Source organism: Pleuronectes platessa, chromosome 4 (assembly GCF_947347685.1).
Source record: "Pleuronectes platessa chromosome 4, fPlePla1.1, whole genome shotgun sequence".
In the NCBI taxonomy this organism is placed as follows: domain Eukaryota; kingdom Metazoa; phylum Chordata; class Actinopteri; order Pleuronectiformes; family Pleuronectidae; genus Pleuronectes; species Pleuronectes platessa.
Window position 1 is genome coordinate 21,934,122 of NC_070629.1, and position 24,205 is coordinate 21,958,326.

At 40.3% G+C, this 24,205-nt stretch overlaps 1 protein-coding gene across 1 annotated transcript in view; it reads left to right on the forward strand.

Moving 5' to 3' along the window:
* Window positions 1-24,205, forward strand: part of ipo11 (importin 11) — a 103,648-nt gene that overhangs the window by 46,829 nt on the left and 32,614 nt on the right. The window contains exons 17-24 of the mRNA XM_053420292.1: window positions 15-48; window positions 390-430; window positions 541-657; window positions 2,253-2,366; window positions 7,929-8,044; window positions 9,807-9,883; window positions 22,438-22,517; window positions 22,624-22,704. Of these exons, the coding sequence (XP_053276267.1) occupies window positions 15-48; window positions 390-430; window positions 541-657; window positions 2,253-2,366; window positions 7,929-8,044; window positions 9,807-9,883; window positions 22,438-22,517; window positions 22,624-22,704 (660 nt within the window). The remainder of the gene's footprint in view (window positions 1-14; window positions 49-389; window positions 431-540; window positions 658-2,252; window positions 2,367-7,928; window positions 8,045-9,806; window positions 9,884-22,437; window positions 22,518-22,623; window positions 22,705-24,205) is intronic.

Sequence of the window (24,205 nt, forward strand, 5' to 3'; positions counted from 1 at the left end):
TTTCTTTCTCCTAGGTGCGGATTGAGACAGCTACAACCCTGAAGCTCAATATCCTCTGCGTGCTTTTATTCTCATACTTAGATCATTTTTGTAGTAATACATTGATGTTGGTATTATGCTTGTTAACTAAGCCTCACTGCATTAATTGGCACACAAGCTTGATCTGTCAGCTCTGGCAGAAGGAAATAAAGAATGTTGATATCAATTGTTTATTATAATTACAATAATAATTACATTTTGTATATCACTATCTAAGTAGCCGTTACAAAGTGTGTCAGGAAAGGAAAATTATTCTGAAACCAAAACATGGCAAAAGCTAAAAACACAATTTCAGATAACTTCTTACATATAGATCCAAAGCAGTTATTACATCCTTAACTCAGGCCCACCTGTTGATGACTTTGAGTTCCGGACAGAACAATTCCTCCCTGTGAGTACATGTTTCACTTTGCTGGAATTTTTCTCACAATGTCTTTATATCGACTTGAACTTTTCAGTCGTTCATTTTCTCCCACTCTGCTCTCTCTCTCCCCTGTTTAGTACCTGGAGTCGATCTTTGGGCTGCTCTTCCAGCTGTTGCAGCAGGTGACGGAGTGCGACACTAAAATGCAGGTGCTCCACGTCATCTCCTGTGTCATCGAGAGGGTAAACATCCAGGTGAGATCAGATCGTAGCTGTGTGTGCAAAATAGGTCTCGCATTACTTTTCCCAGAGTATGTAAAGTCAACCTGAGCCAAACTCCGGGATGTCTTTGAGGGAGCCCTTGAGTTTGACAGCCGGGGAGATAGATCTATTCTGCTGCTGCTTTGTGAAGAATAGCACTGTACAAATTGTTGTCATTGACCTCAACTCTGCAGGGGACGTGTCAAGCTGTTAAAAAACATTTTAACTCTGATACAAAACATCTGTCACCCTGTACCAGCCCCAAACCACCAAGGTAAAAACAATCAGCTGTCCTCAAAGATAGCTCGACATTAATAGTTTATCACATCCTGAGACATTTGTTACGTCCAATAATTGACTCTTTGTAAATCATAAGGCCTCGGGCAGCCCTTGTTCTGATGTCTGCTCCCATTTACCATGATGATACATTCTCCCCTCTGCCACTGCAAAGCTTTTGTGCCCATATGGATTCAGCTTTTTTTCCCCCAGGATCCAGTAAATCATTTTAATCCACTTAACTGCCAGCCCGACAAAAGTGACCTTCCTTTCGACCCTCCAGGCCCTTTTCAGATCCATTTGAAGCACCTTTCCTTAAACGATCTCTTGACTTAATTCCGTCACAGAAATGGCTTTCATCCTTGTGAGCTGTCAGTCTCGTTAAGTCCTCCCCAGTCGCTGGCCCTGGCTCAACTTCCAAAGTCAGTGGAAGTCCCATTAATATTCTAACCCTTCTCACAAGGGATTTTGAACCCACTAAAAAAAAATGGCATCTGCTACAAAAACGATGCAACAAAACCCTGAAAGCAGCTTGAGTGGAAATGAAAACGATGACAGATATGATGAGATTTAGCTCCTTTTTTTCGGCTGTCAGTCTTGCAAATGTCACCCTAGGCTGGTTTGTGAGTCTCTTCTTCACCCTTTTTATTTTTTTCCTCAAGGCTGTGTCATGTTTCTTTTTTAGTGTTCCCACTACTCAGAGTCCCCCTCCCTATAAAGGTGTAACGGAACAGAAAAATCCCAGTTCGGGGTCTGCAGCTTGGCCACATAGCCTCCACAGGGAATATGAAGTGTTGAGATAAGTCGTCACAAGTAAATGGCAGACATCAGCTTGAGGTCCATAATTCAGCACCGTACTTGGGTGTCTTAGATTTGGCTTGCTGTACAGCAGCTGCATCATAATTACAAACTGTTCCATCATATTTTCCAATTTCACAGAGGAATGAGGGTGATGGAATCCACGTGGTGTCTGACCGCCCAGATTTCTCTAGAGTTTAAACCAAAAGAACTTGATTTAGAGTAAAAAGTATCACATACAACTCCAAAGAGAGAGAAGACCATGGCAATCTGGTCACACAAATAGATTTCTGTGTAGGTTTAGATAAAAGGAGGTTGTATTACATCAAATGTCAACTTTTATGCCTTAGCTCACCTGCTTGTCACCCTTTTCAAAGACAATGACCATCTTCGTGTTGATCGAACAGACAGAGCTAGACTGATATAACAGGTGTGAAGCTGGTATCATTTCAGAACAACCTGAGAATCTTCTCTGTTACATAACATGCCATCATCACTGAACTTTCTTTTTTCAGATACGGCCATATGTCGGCTGCCTGGTTCAGTACCTGCCCCTCCTCTGGAAGCAATCTGAAGAACACAACATGCTTCGCTGTGCCATACTCACTACACTCGTCCACCTGGTACAGGTATGGTGCATCTTCAGCTTCCAGTGCTGGTTTCTTTTATTAGTTTCATTTGCTAATTAAAGACTGGTTTCTTTTGATGCCTTTAATCGTCATCTGTTGCAGAGGGGGGTATGACGACAGATGCAACACTAGCTGGGTTTCAAACCGGGAGATTGTTGTGGGATCCGCCTTAACTCTTAATCGACCGCGGCGCCCATTTCCATGTTAAAGATTCAATTCAACTCCAAATACTTTATTCGGCCCCCGAGGGGCAATTCAAGGGAAGTGGGAGAGCAAACAAAAGCGCACTGACAATTCATCCACAAAAGACGAGACTAAGTACTGATTAATTAAAAATACAAAGTTTACAAGTTTAGAAAAATAAAAAAATTAAGTCGCATTAGAAAATGCCTAGACAAGGACGGCCAAGGTTAAAGTGCATCCATCAAGGTAAACTGACCATCTCTTATACTGTTTCTGTTTACCAGTCTAGAATAAACCTAAACATCTTATTAGTTTTACATACAGGCAACCCTTTCACACAATTTCACAATCAACAAACATTGTGTCGCAATAAACACCAATAAATATCAGATACATAAATAAATTCTATTGAGGTCCTGTTAAACAGCAGAAGTGCTGACGTATTTGTGTCTTTTCTACTCATCGGTGAAAGGTGCACAGTTTAACGACCAAGTCACTCTACCTACCTCACCTGGGAGTAGACAGCCACCTTGCTGAACTGCTGTGGCTCATACACATGGAGAGCCACACACGGGTGAGGCAGGTGGTGTGGCCTGAGCCTCAGGATTTACTCGATTCAACTTCACAAGGGCAGTGCTGAAAAGCTCAAGTTGTGTTTATTGTCTTTGGCAAACATTTCATTCATTACTCTCAGATAAAACCTAAATAGACAAAAATACTTTTGCTCACTTTTGGGTGTGTGGATGCTTCATTGATTGCTTCATTCCCTAATGCACTATACTCATGATCCTGATCCACAGCACTGATTTGGCTGGCTCACTTTGGTTTTCTGCAGTAAGCCAGCTCTTGTGTCTCTTCCAGGACAAAAAGAAAGGAAGCCCATTAACAAAATAATTGGAATAGAAATTATTGAAACGGCGACACAAAAAATCTGCTGCCAGGAATTACACTGAGGATTAACTTAATTAATAGATCCTTGGCTCGTTTCATTTAAAGTGTAAAATGTTCATTTGTTAATTGTTAGTGGCATGAGACGCTTTTGCAGTGTGACAGGTGGTGCTGCTGAGTGAATTAGGCAGGAAGGGGGGTTTTACTTCTCTGGCCACATGTTGCTGAGGCTGAGCTCCAAATTGTCTGCGAGGGAAACCTGGGTTTAGGTTAATTTCCCCTGGAACAGCTGGGCTCCCGGGTTTTTTTTGTTTTCTTTTTTCACCTTGCCTGACTTGCCTGGAATCTTAACTTGATTTGATGATCAACACTCAGCAGCTTTGAATGACATCCTTTTGTTGTTCATCTTTTCACACAATAACAAATGGTTGAAACATCAAATTACATTTTATGTTCAGTTGTTTGCCTCAGTATCAGTCAGGTTTTATCACTAACCTAACTTTTGAAAAGCAGATGCTCCCTTCCCTACAGTATGGAAGCAGCCGGCAGAAAGATGTTACCCCCTGTGTGGCTGCCTCTGCATTACTTCACAGTAGGAGCTGTAAGACTCAGTGATAATCGCAGTCTTTTTGAGAGAGAAATCACAAGTACACATATGGAAAATGGCATGAAGCACTGAGGGTGTACAGCTGAATTGGCTTGGATTAGTCAACTGTGTAACGGCATGCTAATTGAGATTTTAATATATACTATTAAATATAACGCTGATGTCAAAGAAATAAAAAGTGAGTTTTTTTTTTTATTTTCTTCATTCCACCTACTTCAGTTTAGTTCTATTTTCTGACATTCTGCATGCAGTCATCTACAAAGCAGTGTGCGTTGGAGTAAAGGAAGCAAAAGGGCAAAGTAGGTGATTTAAAAAATGGATCAAGAAGAAACGCATACATTACTTTTTTTTTTTGTGTTCTCATACAAACAGCCTTTGTGTTTTATCTGTGAAGTAGTCATATGATAGTCAACCAAAAACTAGGATGAAAAGGCCTCTGTACTGAGGGAGGCTTGAGTTACAGCTGGATGTATGAATGTCTGAATCACCCTTGTCCTGAGGTCAGGAACCGATCTTTGTTTCCCTGAGGGGATAGAAGACATGACTCAGTGAAGGTCCTGCAGAGATCACAAGTACGTCAGTCTTCTCTCCGTGTGACATGGAGTAAAGTGATTTGATTCATCACTTCAATTCTTCAGAGAATTAGAAACTAAGACATTGAAGACACACTGGACCATTGATTGTTAACACAGATGGATAACCTGTCTCCACTTTCTTCCTATATACAAAAATCTACCGGAAATATCCCAGTTATGTTCCCTTTTTGACACAGACCCCTCCGCTGCCTCGGCTGCTGAAAGAATCGGGGAGGAAACACAGATAGCGTTACTATTTTAAACTAATGTAGTAACCTTGTTGCAGCCTTGCACTCAAGTAAAAAGCTGTCACTGAGAGATGCCTCTAATCTCATAATTTTCCTGCATGAAAATGTCTATTTTAAAACCGTAATAATCTTTTCTTTGTGTTTATTACTTGAAGACTACATACCGAATATTTGTTTGCATATTCAAATATTTTGTAAAGGACATTTTTTGTTTTGGCCCAAGCCCCATCCACTTACATAGAGGAGGCAGGGTTAAGGACCTACACTGCATTCAGCCACCAGGAGGCAGGCCAAATGATATAAAGATTTACCCCGGATACCAACACAGCTATCTTGCTCATTTGGAGCCGGAGTCTGTGGGTCAGTGATCTTGGGATGGAGCTGTGATATTGAGGTTCTGCGGATACATGCGCTCGACCAATCGAGAAGTCAGTCGTGTCAGTCAGGACGTTTCACCCTGTTTTCAAAGACTCAATTTAGTACTAAAAACAAAGTTACTTTGAGAAAAGCAATTTTTAGTTTTTAGTTTGGCCAATTTTATCCACTTACATGGAAGGTTTAGGATCTACGCTGCCGCCAGCCACAAGGGGGTGATCCAGATGATTTAACTTAACATTCGAGGAGCTACAACAAAGAGTTTATTTGCTCTGGACACTGATAAAACAAACACTACATATTGGGGACAGAAGGACACTAAACTTCTAATTGCAGGATGTCCATTTTGACTATTTGACCTCAGTCTATCAGGAGCTGGCATAAAGTTGTCATCGCCTGTGAATGATCAGGCAGCATTAAATCAGCTCTTAAGCTCATAAAAGCCAGCATATTGCCTTGCTTGTTTTTAAACTTGGAAATAGCTTTTCGCCTGCAAGAGACTAGTGACTTGTTGCCTGTGACAGAGAAACGGGGTCGTGCTAAGTGGGAATTGAGCTTGGCTCTCTCTCTTTCACTCCCACATTGAAGCAGGAGGGAGCATATTTAGACCAAATTAATGTCACGCCATCATTGAAACAATGTTGACAGTTCTGAGACAAGTTTGGATCCTCGCCTTTAGACAGAATCATTTTTTCAGCATAACCACACACACACCGCACTTCTCATTGCTCTCACCGACATTCTCTTGTCTGTGTTTTCGGTGAATATACAAAGCTGCTGAGTAAAACTTGAAGTGATGGGGTGCTTTGAAAGGGCACAGTGTCAGACAGTGGTTACGTTTTCATCGACAGAAAAGAGTTTGAGGGGATGTGTGATGAAGCTGGAAGTGATGTTTCAAGGGGAGAAACAGTTTCAGAGGGCATAATTCATAAGTTAGGCTAAACATGTCTCGGTGCTACAGTCGGTAAATAAACATGCTGGTGTGTTCTAATATTTATGTGTATTTAAGTTTTTTTTAATGTATGTACTTGTGTCTGGGTTGTCAGTAAGTGTACTTACAGTTTTGCTCAAGGTTAGGTTATCCTTTTATGAAGTATACTTTGGCATGCCATGAAGTACAACCTTTTTTAGGGGGAACTGGCATCCCAGAATATACATTAACGAAAACAATTTCAAAATCCATTACAAAACAAACCACAAGATGGGAAATTGAATACATGAATAATGGTTGTACCAATACACCAGAGAGAAGTGGCAATCTGGGGGCGGGGGGTGACATTGGGCGAGAGGCGGGGAACTCCCTGGGCTGCTCGCCAGTTTTATCACAGTGCTGACACATGGAGACAAACAACCTTTCGTGCCCATATTCACACCTACGAGCAATTTAGAGTCAACCCGACCGGCACGTCCTTGGACTCTGGGAGGGAAGAGTCCCACGCATGGTTCAGGCAGAACATGCAAAGACAGCACAGTACAGTTCTCTGCTAACCAGCACTTGAACCAGAACCGTCTTGCTGTGAGGCATCAGTGCTAACAACTGCAACACAGTGTGGCCCTGCTGATTAGTCTCAAAGTCTACAATTATTAAGCTTAATTACAGTGAAGTGTTCTATCAAATGTAAACTGAGTATTTTTCATTATTCAAATGTATGTGTAAAAACAACAAACATGTTTTGAAAAGTTCCATGAAGCTTGAAATTGTCAGTTGAAGCATTCGAGGGTACACTCTGTGTAGCCCAATGGATAAAGTCTTTGTTCTCATAATAATAATATTATTAAAGATACAGATAATAAGAATAATAAAACCAAGTTACTATTTATCAAGAGAACAGGAATTCAATGACACATCAAAGATGAAGCAACCAATATCTACATACTGCACTTTCAGGACAAATTAAATCAGCTAATTACAGATGATTAAAAGATAGACTTCTAATAATCAGTTAGCGCTGAATATGTGTTGTGAGGGAAGTGAATAGATGTTTTATTTTCAACAGTCCTTGACTGTGTTTGATATAAATCTTCAGCTCTGTCCTCCATGATTTTAAAGCCATGTGGTTCTGTTCAGGTTAAGATGACACAGGGATTGTTCAGCTTTCTCCTTCTCCCTGCTACAGCACAATCTTATCCATTCACATTCATGTGTAACAAGGTCGTTCAGAGAAAACCTGCTCTGAAGAGGCTAATGCACAAAGAAAACATACTAGTCTCTCGTGTTACTTGAAATGCCATTAAACGGTGTATGACCATTAAGTTGACAGTGAGAATTGATTTCTTTCTCAATGAAAGAAAGTAAGTGGACCCCTCACTGCTGGCCATATAATTACCATAAAACTCCCCTTAGATACGTTTGCAACTTCTTGTAAGTATTTAAAAATCAAATTTATGACACCTGTTTTTTTTATTGAAAGTGAAATCACTTCTCTCCTACACATTACTGTAAGAACAAGATATCCTCTGAAGGTTTTAGTGTCTGATGACAGTGTGTATAGCTGGGAAATGGTGAGCTGAGAAAAGGTTTCTAAGCATGAATATACTGTATATTTCATTTTCTACACTGTCATTCCCATCTCTCTGCAGATGATCAAGAAGTAAAAACTTATAAACTACGTTTTTAAGCAGCTTTCCGCACTTTACTTGAGTTTTCCTTGATTGGCATTGACTTTCTGTCTCTCTCTTCTCACAGGGCCTTGGGGCAGAGAGTAAGAACCTGTACCCTTTCCTTCTGCCTGTTATCCAGCTGAGCACTGATGTTTCCCAGCCACCTCATGTGTATTTGCTGGAGGACGGACTGGAGCTCTGGTATGGACACACTAGCACACATAATATGATATTTAATCTTTATGAGTTCTACAAAGAAACTTCACTAGGAAGACATTTATGAAACATGAATTCACAGCTAAGCTTCCTAAATTCGTAACATAGGTCTACGGATAGTTTACGAGACAAACATTTTCCTGCATGTTTTGGCCTCTCATCCACATGTAAACAACTAATTATAACTCCTCTCCAAAGTGCAGATTTCTTTTTTAAATCTGTCTTTTTGACCAATAAATCGATATGGCCAAAGATGTATATATTTCTGGAGAAACAGAACTTTGACCAGTAGTTGCGCTGCCTCCTCAGTCAAACAGCGATATAAGTTATTTAGCATGGAGATTCCAATCATAAATTCAATGCATTGTCATTTTGTACCTAAAATAATTCAATATTTAATAAAAAGTTAGCTTTAACTTACCTCTTTACTCAGTAATCAGTAATATATATTTATATGTGTCTATCCATATATGAAAGGAAATGGCACACTTTAGGATCCTAAGTACCCCAAGAGTAGCACACAAATATAATTGGTTTTTAAGAGTTTCATTTAACACTGCAACAGAAGTAATCCGTTCCATTACATTCAATGTCATCCAAGAAATCATGTTGTAATATTCTCTAATGACAAATTGAAAGAAACAAAAGAAAAAACAAACAGATGTTGCAGGGATGAGATTTAAATGAGATCATTGCAGCTTCTTAAGTTTTTAAGTTGTTTCTGCACCAAGTAATGTTTTTGTCTTCCTCTCAAATATAAGTGTAATTCTCTTGAAAGCTTCTGTGATGATAACATTTGTTTTGAGCTTGAGGATGCGTCCATATTGGCAAAGGACAAAACCGTCAACACTTTGTAAATAAGTAGTCTTTCCTTTATATGATTATTTTGGCTACATGTCATATCACTTTTATTTATGTACAACACCCTCAAGAAAGGTTTGTTTCAGTGGAATAGAATTTGCTGGGGTTACCTTTTGTTCCGTTCCAATCTCTCTGCTTTTTACCCCCGCCCCCTCTTAATCTCTTTTTTCCTGTCTCTCCCTGAGGAGACTGGCACTGCTCAGCATGCTGTGTTTGTTGTAGCACAAAGCCACAGTCTTATATCTCTTGCCCGTCTTTCATCCTGCCTGATAAACAGCCGTGTCCTAAATATTTGCTGTCTTTGTTTACAAAGTCAATGTCATTTTCTCTTGCTTTCATTAGCTGCTTTTGCTCGTTCTGTGTTCCCCTCATATCTGTACATTGTGTCTTTCCCCCCCCGGCTAATTTGTGGAGAATGCATCAAATCAGTTATTCATGCGTCATCCTTGGGATTAGTTGCAGGTGAAATCCCACCAGTGACGCCTTGTGACTAGAAATGAGGAGAGAGGCCTTGTAAAATCACGTCATTGCCATATTTGGATTTATATGTACAGTATTTTTTAATTACATTGTTAAATCAAGCACATTTATGAAACATGCCTCTTTTTATCGAATTTATTTTCACAAAGACATTTTCTCTTCCTCCTTCCTTCTCATTTCATTTTTCATCCACTTAACCGTGTGTACTGTGTTCTCCACTCTTTTGTTAACCCCATGTTCTCCTCTTCTCTCTGCCTGTATTATTTGCCTGGCTATATTTCTCTTCCCATTTTATTTGCCACCTCCAAACTATGTCTCCTGCACCCTTCTCTCACAAATTCTTCGATGTTTCTGTTTTATTCCCTCATTTGCAAACTCTCTCTCTCTTCTCCTTGCAACCATGCAGGTTGGTGACTTTGGAGAACAGCCCAGCAGTCACGCCAGAACTGCTCAGAATTTTCCAGAACATGTCCGCTTTGTTTGGTGAGCTTTTCTTTATTTGCTGGAATATCCAGCATTGTTTGTGTGTGTATGCCTGTTTGTGTATCTTTGTAATTGTGTTTGCGATGTGTGTTCGTATGAGTTTAATATTTTTTTTTCCATCTAGAGTTACTTTGTGGCATTATCTCTCCCTTTGAAATGAATGGCAGGAAAGGAGGGTGTCTTATGCAGCTATGTTGCATCTTGGATAGTTCAAAGTAATTTGACTAAAATCCTTTTTTAAAGAGTGTGTGTGTGTTCACATTTCACATCAGCCTGAGATGGAATAAACTGCGGAAAGAAGAAACCGGCCTTAAATGATCAAATGCTTCGAGAGCACGAAATAATAATGAAAAAAAGTTGATGCAATACATGGACATGGACTTACTTTCTCCAATTTTATCACTTCAGGCTATTGAACCCGCAAAGACCACAGTAGTGGATTTGCACTAATCTGCAGCCATCAGGGCAATTTTTTGGGTCTGTAGGCAGCTGTGAATGGTGGCAGATTGAATGGAACTGGCTGGATGATTTATCACAGGCATTGGGACACCTCACTTGCTGTAGAGGTGAATGTGCGTGTTGCCTTCAGTGCTAAGGTGGAACAGTATTGATTCTTTGCTTCTGCACATAACGAGAGTCAGACTAATATAAACACTTGTGTGGCCTGATAGGCTTACTGGAGAATTTGATCATTTGGAGCATGTACAGGGAGTCCGTGGGTCACAGAAGAGCAAAAGGACTCAGTAAGACGGTCATGGATGGATGAAATGGAGGAGGAAAGAATTAATGAGGATCAAGAAAAAGGGAACGAATGGCGAAAAACATAGCATGGAGGTGGTGGAGGAAAATGAATTATTTAAGAAGAGATGACAGAGAAATTCATGAAGAAGTGACATAAAAAGAAGGTAATACATCTGAGGTGTGCTCTGAGGAACTTGGACATGATTGAATCTGCTTTTTACTCTTATCTTGTGCTGAAGATTAAAAAAAAGGTAAACTAAGGCAAAGAACCAAAGCAGCAAACCAGTCATTTTAAATTTGAGGCAAATCACAGAGAATTACACAGATGTAGCTGTAAGGAGGCAAAAACACCTACTGCAGTCAACAAGCATCTGCACTAAAGCATGTGAAAGCCCCAAATTGGCAAACTGAAAGGAAACACTGTGATTTTAAATTTAATAGGGTTGTTACACTGCTCTTCCACAACATTGATGCAGAAAGCATGAATCTGTTTCACAAACAAGGAAGTGACAATATAAAGAAAATCAGCATTATCTGATAGAGCAAGTAACACGAATACAATCGTACTGACAATCAGACTGAGAGATTCATTGTGTTATTGCCTCTGCAGGATTGATGAAGATATGTCGAGTAATAAAAGCTCACTGATCATGCAGCCATGTTTGTGGCTATGATGATGGATTGAAGGATGGATGGTCAAACATTTCAGATTATCTCGTCAAATGCTGTTTTAGGGCTGTCCGTTAAAACAATATAAAGAATTTGATCGCAATACAACAAAAGTCTAATATATATAGATATAATGCTTATGCATTGTGCAAGCAGAGTGAGGCAGTATGACTTCTAACATTTGCATATGTGCCACTGTATTTGTTAACAGGCTCCGTTCGCTTCTGAATTGATGAATGGACTAACCCAATGCACCCAAGACTTTTAAATTACAAATACTTGTCAGCACTTAGTACTCTCTCCAGCCTTTGTTCCCAGTCCCTGTGTCTCTTGTCGTTCCTATTATGAAAAACACAATTTTCTTAAGGTTACAGTAGTACATATAGACAGACTTTAGCTTTATTGTCTCCTGAGGGAAATTTGTTTTCACAGTCATTTCAGTACAGTCAACCCAAAAAGCACACCTTTCAGGCAACCTACCGAAAATCAAATGAAACATAAAAACATTTACAAACATGTCGCATTCATCGTGGCAATTCATTTATTCACAATGGCAGAGGGTATGACGCTCCTACTGAAACTTCAGTTCAAGTGTTGTGTGCCTCCATCCGGAAGGCGGTGAAGTTACGATTAAGGGTGTGGTAGGTGTCGTCTGCTCTGGTGAGTGTTTGTTATGTGAAGGCTCTGTCGTCCAGGTCTGTGATTTTGTTTTAGGGAAGACCTTAAATCAAATAGATCGTAGCAAACGTAATAAGATTTGTCAGTGCAAGTCTTATTTAGAAAATTCAAAGCTGCTGTGATGAAGGATGTTAGCTCAGAGATGCGATCACTGGTCAGACATGGTTTTAAAATCAATGTCCTTCTAGGAATAAGTAGAGGAACATTCTACATATACTGATTATAAAATGTTGTTGTTGGAATCAAGTTAGATTATTTATGTTTTCTTAGTCAAACTTTGGTCAGTTATCATCTTTGGCTGGTATTCACCAGAACATCCGGCGGTTCATTTGTTCAGTCCATAGAGAGCAGCGGAAGGATGTGGGCCGTTGAGAGGGGCTGGCTCAGTGTGGTGTCACAGCTTGCCAGGTATGTGGCCTGGCCTGCCTGATAAAGAACCTTGCTCCATCATTGCTAAACTGGAGCAGCAAATTCCCTAATTAGAATGTCAAGAGCTTTGCCTTGGCTAAATTGTGAGACTAGCACTTTGCTCTGTATCACTGCCGCCACTCTCTCAACTGGGGCACATTTCTGCTCTGCACGCTCCTCTGACCAGTTATGATGAGAATGTGCAGCAGAGTTTCTGTTTTGGGCAATATGCTAATTAATGTGAACAAGTGAACGAGCCTAAGTGTTCATTCATTTCCATGCGATGTTATTTTGTTAATGAAGGTTTTGTGTCTCCTTAAGTGCTACAGGGCTCCAAAGGGACACACATTGAGGAACTATTGAGTTTGTTTAAAAGCCAAAAGTATCTACACTCATTTAATAATCGAAGACTATCAGAAAACGGAACATGTAATAAAAATCTGTCTCTAGGCTTAAGTTGTACAGCTGTTACCTGTTAATTACCTTCTTTCAATCAGTTGATTATTTTGCGTAACATTTTTAGAAAATTAATTTCACAATTATCTGAGGTTCCCAAAGTCTTCAAGAGGTCGACGCTACTTAACCTATAGAGCTTCTAGTGGCTGCACTCATTGTTGGAGACTTTAGAATAACTGGAACTTCGCCATCTGTTGTCAGGGATATGTGGAGCTTGTACATCAGCTTCCAAAGGTGCAGAGTTTATGGATAACGTACTTACAAACCGCGGGAAAGGTCATGAGCCATTTGTGGATTGTGATGACGATGACTCTAATGATGACACAGAAAAAGGATCTGAAGCTGAAACAGGTTGAAAAAAATGGAAGAGGATTTACGAGAATATTAAATGTCAAGTCCAGGGAAGGTGACCTAATTGATGATTTATGGTCCTGTGTTACAGTTCAAGGATGTGCACGATATAAGATAATCTCTGTGAGAATTCCATATCCCTGCATGATATGACGAAAATCTCATATTCTGACTCAGGTAATTTTATATCCAGATAAATATCGATACTTGTTCATTATTCTTTTTTTTTTTTTACTGTGTAATTCTGGTATTTTCAGAAGAAAGTTGTAACAGCAGCTGTTATCTCCTTACATCTCAATGATTATTGACATTTTATGAGCCAAGGCAAAAATCCCTTTGCAGTGTCGGGGGTGTGGGGTTTGTCGTGAGCATGCAACTCTACTTTTACAGCTGCCACCCGTGGACTCTCAGTAATGTTGGACATGATTTTTGAAGGTGGTAAGAGACGGTGTTTGATCTGCTTCGCCATATCTAACAAAACTTAGCAGCTGCATTTGAAAAGCTGCTCTCTTAAAAGAACTTGTAGAATGGATGCACTGTATATATGAGGGAATTGGGCCAATACTTAAACTCTTTGGAGGGCTCCTGATATGGACCATACCAAGTATCACATGTTTTGTGTTTGTCTTTATTAACGCCTGGACAAAATATATACTTGTTTTAATGGTTTGAAGCTTGAGTTTTGTGTTTCATCGTGACAACCAAAGATAACTGTATGTTGCAATGACTCTTTCCTGGTTTAATGTCTGACCAACCGTCCAAATGATGAAATTACAATGATATCAAACAGAAACGAGCAGTAAATCTTCACTTTCTTGCGGCAGAACATTTTTAGGAAATTTGCTTGATAAATGACAATTCAATTTGTATAATGAGAAGTAATTAATTTTCAACTAACTCCTAACTAACAGCCTCCCTCCCTGCAATTTAAGGTAAATAAATTAGAATATAAAGTAGGGACATAACCTTGCTGAATTGGCTTTAAAGTAATAAATTGGGCCGAGCAAAACTCTTAATGAACTTATTATCACTTAGAAAGTGCTGCATCCAGAAATGTGTCACACCGTCCCTGCAAGATCAATGATACAGTACTGAGAGAGGTCCAGCCTCATCTTTTTCATGTGCAAGCACTCTAACATTCCTCAGAATGTAGACTCACAGTTACCTGCGCAGCTCATGTGCTCCATGGATCAGTCTAGACATCCGCCCCTCTTTATAGCAGGCTTCTCATCTGGAAGCACTGAGTTTGATCACAGCCATTTCACCAAAGTCACACATATTCGGCTATATAGTGCAGGAAATGGAAGCAGATTAATCTGTCATTTTTGTTAAAGTTTGATAAAACGATTCACTATCATTATCCATTATTTGCTGTCAAAATATCTCCGGGTTGATTTGCCCTTTTTAACCTTGTGAGATGTTTCAGATCTTTCCGAGACACAGTCCTGGAAGTGTTCTGCTTTCTTATCTTCGCTGTCATCACATACAAAAGTAGATTTTTGCCACTTCATTGAATCCCTTGCTGAGCTTTTCTCGCTTCTGTCAAGCATGATTACTCATCCAAGGCTTACTCACTAGAGCACCAAAGGGACTGAGCTTGTCATCTCGCAACTGTAGCAAGGCTTCTGCTGGCCATATTGTTTTTTCATGTTCCTTTGTGTACTGTAAAAACCTGGGAAAGTAAGATGTTTCTCTAGAGCTGCAGCAGTAAAGTTTTACTTTAATAAAGTAGTGCAGCAAGCCATCACTCTAATATTCCTCTTTTCTCTATTTTCTTAATTTGAAGGGGGGGAGATGTTGAGTAATGTTGCATTTTATTACTTTTAAAACCCCAACATGCATCTTAACTCAACTCAAACTTTGTGTCGCCGGCTGCCTGGAATGACATTGTCAACCCCATCACGTCATGTAAGGAAAAAAATAGGTTTGGGAGATCACCAGAATTTTAAGCGGTGTCCCCAACAAACATTAGAGGCACTTCAGAGGCTGTTATCACAGTCAGATGTGAGGCCCATTTTCCTGTTAATGTTGATAACGGAAGCAGATTGTGCAGCATATGCCCAGGGCTATGAAGGATGTACAGACTACAGCTTAATCAGTGCTTCAGCAGCTGTTTTGGTGACTATTTGATTATAGCGCGTGTGTGTGTGTTTTGGACTTGCTCTGGCTTTGTGAAAATGTAATCGCTTTTATAGTATTGGATTGGCAAAATGGTCTATTCTGTTTTCTGACTATTAGTTTCTACATTTTCTTCACAAGTGTATTTACTTGCACGATAGAGCAAAATATTATATTGGCGGATAATTTGGTCCCATTTAAATCCCACTAAAGCCTCAACACTTATCACGAGTTAACACCTTATTAACAGCCTCAAAACAAAATTAGGTTAATTGAGTTATTAAAAGAAGTAATAACGCTGCCTTTATAATAGATTACAATATGTTCTGATCTGTTTTTAGCTCAAGCACAGCCGTGTGAGATATTGGCTCCTTTTTTTCAGTTTTGTTTCTGTCGTGCGTTAGAAACTTCAACAACATGCCCACTCGCTCATTGTGAATTCTGCTGACATTGACCTGCTGTGTCTCGCAGTGGCTCGCTCACACATTCTCCAAACCCTCTACTCGGGGGCAGGCAAAAAAAACTGAGGAGAATGTCCCACAGCGAGGGCAAGTGAGCGCACTGTAAATAGCGCTGCACATACCAAGTTAGAGATGAGGTCTTATGAGAAGTGTTAAAAATGCTTTGGTTTATTTAGTAAATGTGGCGCAAGCAATTAGAATATGGCAGGTTGCCGGGGCCTAGATAATGAATGGGAAACTCTGCTGTATTATTACTTTCATAATTATATTATTATTTATTGGCTGGTTTCATTGAGGAAATGGAAAGGCCTGTGATGGAAATCTGGAGATACAAGAGGCTGGAAACAACAAAGTTATCTACGTGTATTTAATAAGGGGCTTTCTGCAGAAAGGATCAACACAGGGAGACCACAAGGATCTCAGAGTGAGGATGAAGAACAGTCAAAAACACAGATCTTATATAGGAGGATTTAGGGCTGTCCTTCTGAACCAATCCAGGAAGGATACATGGGTGGGGGAAGGAGAGGAATCTAAACATTAGCAACTGATTCACATGTGTTTCCTTAGGTGATAAGAAGACATCCACTCCTTCCTTTGATGGGTAATTAAGTAACAAATGGTCTCAACGTATTTCAACACTAACAGTCCCGACCATAAAACAGCTCAAGTCATAAAAGTCTCTTGTCAAGGCTTCAAATGCTTACTATCTAAATACAAAATAGTTTGTCAACCTTGCTTAGTTAATTTTTCTACTACAGGCCATTCACAACATGGAGCCCGTGTTAAAATCTCAACCAACAAGAGTAAGATGGCATATTTCTCAGACAGTTGTAGAAAGAATTGGAAAATGCAGAATTAAGTTGACTCTCAGTAAATCCACTGTCTTATTGTTCCTGTTGTACTAGCATCACACTGAAATAAAAGCACGAGGATGCTGTGTTGAAATGGCATTGAATCTACTTGCAATAAATAGATGCAGTGTTATTTTGTCAGGCTGTTTGTATTCATACACGGACACTTGAGGTGCCTCGGGTTCATTCGCTATAGTGAAGGAGGGGGGAGATAATGAAAGACTTATGAAGTCCGAGGCTCAGTGCTCTGAGCTGCCTGACCTACCTCCAGCCCAGAATGAGAATTCAATTCATTTCTTCCTCCACTCACATAAATGCTTGTACCTCTCCCTCCTCTTGTATTGATATTCATACAAAACTCTCCTTCAGAGGATATTGCCAGCGTGTGTGCACAGCTTATCAGTCAGGCAAGTATTGACAGTGGTTGTGGTGGTGACATTATGGAGGGGGCAGATCGGAAAGCTGTTGGAATGTGTTTACCTCAGTTTTGCCTTCATAATCAGAACAAGTTGAGCTGGTGTAGCTTCACTTGCAGATAAAAGATGAAGTAGTTTTGAGTGCAACCATATTGTCATGCTCAGATGTAAAGAAATACATTTTCTTAGGCCGCAGTAGAGTGGAGAACCACGTTTCTCTGAGTCACACTGGCTTCCTGTAGCTTTTATTTACCTGAGTAGAAATCAGGTTGGATTACCTGCAGGCCACCGGAGTGAAGGTCTGTCTGGGAGGCGGTTGAGCTGTAACCTTTTGGCACAGAGCTGGAGAACTTCCTCCACCTCCTCCTTTTTCTTGGCTTCACATCTCTTTGAAATGGATTGCCAGAGCAGATCCACATATGCCCTCTGGGACAATGGGAATATCCAGGGCGTCCGAAAAGTTGAGTAGGGTGAGCCATTGCGCTCTCTCTCTCTCCTGAAGCTCCTGTCACTGTTACATCTTTCATTCATTACTTCTGCCAACAAAGTTATGTTTTCATCTGTTTGTTTATTTGTCTGTAAGTTAGCACCATAAGTCAAAACTGGACGGATTATTATGAAGGATGCAGTATCGGTCTAGTAAGAATTCCATTTCAGTGCAGATCTACATATGGGGCGTTTTTTTTCCCAGCAAATTCTTAATCATTCTAGATAAAGCAAGTCAGGAGTTTTTAGGGGACTGATATCTGTGAGTGTGTACAATTTGATTGAATTTAAGGGCACTGTTAGAGGAGGCATGAGCTTTTCTGATTGCTCATCTAATTGTCTCTTGATCTGTGCTCACTTCCCTGCACGCTGCATGTGTTTCCTGTAATGTTGCTCCACGCTATGTTTGTCGATGTGCTGACTAAATAGGCCCCTGCGTACCTGCTCTGGTAACAGATGGCAGCATGCCTTATCTCTACTACCTCACTGTGACTGGCAGATGGCTAGACAACACATATGGCCGACATAAAAGTTAATATCACCTGTAAAAACCTGCATTGTCACATTGAACCTACTTTGTTACTTCTGAGAGTAATGCCTGGTGCACACTAGAGGATTTTTCAACTCTTCAAGAATGTGAGAGACCACAGACCTCATGACAGCCTTAACCGAATTGGCCAGATCGTAAGACCACACACTTGCTTGTTGTGGGAAACAATTTGACAGTGGCAGTTCCAGAAACTTTGGTTCTAACAGAAAATTCTTCTCGTCTTTGGATTTTTTTATGCTGGTTTCGCAGCGAAAACCCCCAAAAAGAATGTAAGCTCTGGGTGTAGTCATGGCTGTAAAGGCAGAATTAGCCTATACATTTTGGGTGAGCATGGAAATGTATTGTTGTTTTCTAGGGATGCACCGAATATTCGGCCACCGAATATATTCGGCCGAATATTGCAAAAAAGGCCACATTCGGCCACATTCGGTATCCGGTAAAATGAGTGAAAAACAAGGCCGAATATTAGCGGCGCGTTTTAATGACGCAAGCAAACAGCGTCTAGTGACGCGATAAACGTAAACAAAGATGTCCGCGGTGTGGTCATGTTTTAAAGTGTCGGAGAGCGACACAAGAATTGCAGTTTGCAAGCAGTGTTTAGCCGAAATATCTAGAGGGGGGTCGTCCGCAAAGACCTTTGGCACTACTGCCTTAATTAACCACCTTAAAGCCAAACACCCCGAGCAGCATGCTCAGTTTGAGCGAGCGACGGCTGCAGTAGCATCAAAGAGGAAAGCTCCGAGCAGCACCCACACTCCGTCCGTGGCCGCGGTCTTTGAAAAGACAAAAAAGTTTGCAAAGGACAATGCCAAAGCTAACACAATCACGAAGAAGGTAATGGAGTTTATTGCTTTGGATGATCAACCGTTTAGTACCTGGCTGCTCCATGCACAAGCACTGATAGTGAGAGGCTGTTTAGTGCTGCATCACATGTCCTTGATGAGAAGAGGAACAGACTGACATGTGATAAAGCAGAGAAGCTTCTCTTCATAAAGAAGAACCTGCCACTGTTCCTGTAGGAGTAGGCTAAGTAGACCTATGGCTTGATACAGGCACAGTTGTTTTGTTTTAATGTTTTTGTCTGTAAAGCAATTTGGGTTGTCTTGTCTCAGATGTCAGTTTCTTTCTGATGACAAATCTGTTCTGGTCAGGGATATGTTATGTACCTGTAAGTGTTTGATGTTACAAGCACACTTGCTATTTACCTCAGCCTTTACATTATTGTTTACATTATAGCCTACTGTTACTTAGTAGACTTGTGCCAACTGTTGCACTTTTTTGCACAACATGTCAGAAATGTTAAATAAACATTTACTTTCTTTGAAAATCATGTCTATGTATTTTATTTTTGCAAATTAAAAAAAATAAATAATGAAAAACTTAACAACCACATTCGGTATTCGGTATTCGGCCAAGCGTTTGATTATTATTCGGCTTCGGCTTCGGCCACAAATTCTCTATTCGGTGCATCCCTATTGTTTTCAGTCACAGCAACATCCAGTTGGTGACACTTCCCAGTCAGCTCGCTCTCCTTGGCTATTGGGGGTTTCTGTTAGAGCAGATCAGAGAGGCTTCGACTCAATCGGCAGCAATACAATGATTTTGTTAACCCCTCACAATTGAGGTTTATTTGGGCAGATAATCGGCTCCAGCTGGCCTCCAGTCTGGGACTCCCAGCATTTGTCGCGAGGGTCGAATCGGCTTGAGAAGCAGCCCTAAGACAATACTAAATAAACAATTAATGCACCCTCTTTTGTAGTGCATAACAAACTGGGTAAATGTAAGTCTTTAAGAATCACCTTCAATGCAAATATATATATATGCTATATCTTGTCCCTTGGTTCCCTTTGTTCATTCAGGGATATGACTATTGTCCTCCATGTTAGAATTAGCTGCCCTGTCAACTTGTGTGAAGTAAACAATTACTCCAGGTATTGGTGTTAGTTCCTGTCAGCCTGTGTTACCTTCAATCTATAAATTCTTTCAGATGTTGGTTTGTGTACTGGAGAGGTGGGGGGGAGGGGGGGACTGTGGAGAGTCGGCATGCAGGTGTGACTTTGTCTCTGTCCATCTTTCTGAGGAACTGTTTCCTTTCAGTCCCTTCTCTTTTCTCTCTCACCGCTCTCACTCATCTGTGCGTCCGTGTGTAACATACGTTTCCAAAAGGGTATTCAATTTGTTAAGGTCTGTTACTCCGCCAGCCTGTATCACTGTCAGGTGTATCTCCTGCTGTGTATGTGCTAGTCCTGGCTTTCACTGAGTATCCATGTTTCTCGTGATTTTTATTTTTATTTTTCATCACAGACCAGAGAGAAAACCTTGACATTTCTTGTGTGTTCAGTAATCTGCTCTGTGACGGTTCTTCGAGACAAACCGACTCTTTGGAGCAGTTTCATTTGAAAGAAGGTCCCTCGTGGATTCTCCTTCTGAATAAGATTTCAGCCTCTTTTCTATTAGCTTGCTCACCACCTGTATAACATTGTCTCTTTCCCATCACGGTCTTGTTAACGCTTCTTGTTTGGCACCAAAACTCCACTGAAGAGCAGCACTCATTACCATTTTCATCAGTGTGAGCTTTTCAAGCAACGATTTCTTTGTCATCGGTCTGTTTCTCTTTGGGAGCTCAACGTCTCACATTTACTTCTGTTGGCAGTCATCATGATGCTAGTCAGTGATGAGACATAACAGCTACGCATGTTTTCTTGATCCCAACCTGACCTCAAGCCAGAAGGACAACTTAGTCCACTATTTTATGTTATTACTTCTGCCAAGGAGGTCATCATTTCATTGCTGATGACATAAAAACTACTCAACCGGTTTTATTGAAACTAAGTAGAAGTGTTGGGCGTGAGCCAGGGGAGAATCCATAAAATTTAAGAGACGATCTGGATTATTATTAGTTTCCATGAATTGTCTCGTGGGTAGCATAAATTGTCGTCCAGGCCGTGTACGTCCTGGTTGTTGGCGGCTGCATTGAAGCACAAACAGTTTGTGAAAATCTCGCGGCTTCTTGCAAATTAGTGAGCATCAAGTTTTTTGGACAAAGGACCAATCATAGTCCTCCAAGAAGATAAAAACTATAAATCATTAACCTCACATGACTTCATCGTAAAAGGTACTTATCTCCTATATATTGCTCAATACATAATTCTCAACCCGTCAGTGCTTTTTGTGTGACCAGTATGGTACTAGGTCTGCTTTGCACTCCAGCAGTTACACTAACCTACTGGCCAAAAGCCAATTATTTGTGCTCTCGCCTCTGATGTATAGTTGTGTGCAAAAAGTGAAAATTGTAAAAAATGCTACATATTTGTTTGTTACCTAATGAGGGCATTTTTCTTTTTGAATGAGTTATCATATATATTCAAAACTTTTCACATTTGATAGTTTTTGAGGTTATAATTACTGAACCTGGTCTCACCTTTTATTTTGATCAGATATTCTGGCTCTTTGTTGCTCTCTTTGACAGGAGTCAAGGTTTAGTCTCCATTGTTACTCTTAACCTCAGTTAATGGTTCTTTTATAACATTTTCCCTATTATAACCTCTTTGCTTCTGCTGGTGAAAAAACTACTTCGACAGCAAAGGTCGGACAAACAGCTTAGACGAAGTAGAACATATTTAATGCAGGTGTAATGATTCAGCACTATGCTTAATAATTCAGATGCACTTCTTGTTAATAGATCCTCTCAACCTTTTGCTGCATTATATGTTGAACTATGGTTAAAAGCTAAAACCAGCCCGGGTTTTTCTTTCTTCTATTTTTGGGAAAGTGGTTCTAAATCGTCAGTTTTATTCGTTTGTTTGTTGGTTACATTTTCATTCAGCATGTAACAGTTCAACTAGATGCACTGACATGTCAGTTTTTCAATAAAACATCACACGCACCCGTTTGTGAGTAAAGAAATATATATCATAAATATTCACCGAGCCCCACACCTTTCCCCTTGAATTTGTTTTCGTCATTGAATTATTTAAATGGTTTGAGTTGCCTCATTTTCGAGGCTTATTGTGTTCCACATAAATATTAAAGCTGGTTGGAAATACTGCCTGATAGAAAAAATGCTCCTCCTCCTCATATAATTCTTGTTTTTTTATTCAAGCTCAAAGGTACAGTGCAAGAAACTAGTAGCTTTTGACAACTTAAACTTTGTAAACACTGAACATTTCCCAGAGTGAAACATATCATGTGTATATTGATTGCTCTCAAGGATCAAAGCTTGTAAGACCATCCATCCAATTTGCAATTCATTCCCAATGTGTTGGACAACTCAACAGTCCTGTTCATCTGGACCATTCATCACCTGTGTCATTCAATTAACCCCTCTGGTCCAGTTTTATAACGTGCAACATCTCATGCTCTGTTTCAGAGTTGAGCTCCGAGAATCTGCGCACCTGCTTTCAGATCGTAAACGCCTACTTATACTTGTCGGCCACAGACTTCCTGCAGGTGAGACTCTCAAGTGAAGCACTATGAAGAGAAAATGAAACCAAAGCATGTTCAAGTTATACATATACATTATAATTCCCTTATCTGTGAATTTGTGCATTTCCAGAACTATGCAGAATCACTGTGTCGATCCTTCTGTGATCTGCTGAAAGACATCACGAATGAGGGACAGGTCCAAGTGCTCAAGGTAACCCCCCCCCCCACACACACACACAGAGAGAACTATATTACTTATTCCGTCTCTTTCCTCAGGCTTCATTTGTCATTCTTCCTCCATCAGTTGAACAGTAGTGTTTGTTCGTCTTACCTGTGTGGCTCTACGGGAAGCAGCTGGAATGAAAGTAGCAGACAATGTTGTAGATGCACAAACAGACACAGACCGTGCAGCTTGTGAATTGACACAAGATTATGATGCAGGACTAGATTTTCTATATTTATAATCTCTGAACTAATGAGTTATTTCTGTTATGTGTCCCCTAAAAAAAGCTTGTTCATTGTCTGGCCAGTTGCACGTTCTCACACAGCTGCTGCTGAAAGTATTAGGTTTTACCGTCGGCCTGGATGGTAAAAACTTCATGGGCGATGGCGCAGGCATGGGTGAGAAGAAGAGAGCAAACAGGAGGTTAACAGGGCTGCAGGCAGCTCTACGAGTAATCAACAGAGCTCTTAACGTAGAGATCTCTTATGTTATTATGAGAAGTCTAATTAATCTTAGTTCATTATGAAACTGTGGTGTGACGAATTAGAACATGGTGGGCCGCCATAGTGTAGATAATTAATGATAAACTGTGTGTTAGCATGTCAGGTTACATACTGTACATGCCTCAGCTCTTGTTGACTTTATAATAATGTAGATTAGCCACACGAACATAGAGCTTTAGCTTAGTAAAGCTCAGTGGCATTACTGCACATGTGGCTCCTGCTAATCCTTTGTTCTGGGGCGAGGAGACAAGAGCCAGAAACCTGTCAGCCTGCACAACGTCAACACACAACGAATCGTAGCCTGTCCACACACTCTGACCAGGCTGCTGACCCTAGGGTTAAATATTATAATTTAAGGTTTCAGTTTGTGTAAAAGTAATTTACAGGGTTACAAATTACGTGATGTTGTTCGGTGTAATGTTTTCCGGTTGAAGTGGTCTGGACTCATGTTGTAGGCTCATAATGAGACGTCCAATGAGGTTGGAAAGATCCTTTCATTCCAGCTGTGTGGACATGCACAGCTGGCTGCATGTCCACACAGTACTTGATGCAAACTACAGCATTTCTCTCACACGCCTCAGAAAACGTCTTCATTCATGCTATATCTTTATTTTCTGACCCTGGTTTTAAACTGTTGATTTTTTAAGTCAAGTATTTTCATTCGAGCTTAGATTCTTGAGAGAGCTCGTTCAAATTTCGTCGGTATCTAAACCTCAAAGGACTAACCTTGTGAGCCAATTGAGGTCACTCCCACAATTTTTTACACCCTTTCCATTTTCCTTCTATAAAGTAACTCCAACTAACTACTTTCTGCCTCCCACGCTTTGCTCTACCTTTACATCATCCTATGTTTTTTGCACACTCGTTTCTTTTTCCCTCCCTCTCGGGCTCCCTACTGGGTTTTCCCAGCATGTTCTTCTTGGTTTTTTGTTTTCTCCCTTATACTACTTTTCAATACTTCTCTCTATTTAGCTGCATCCCTCTTC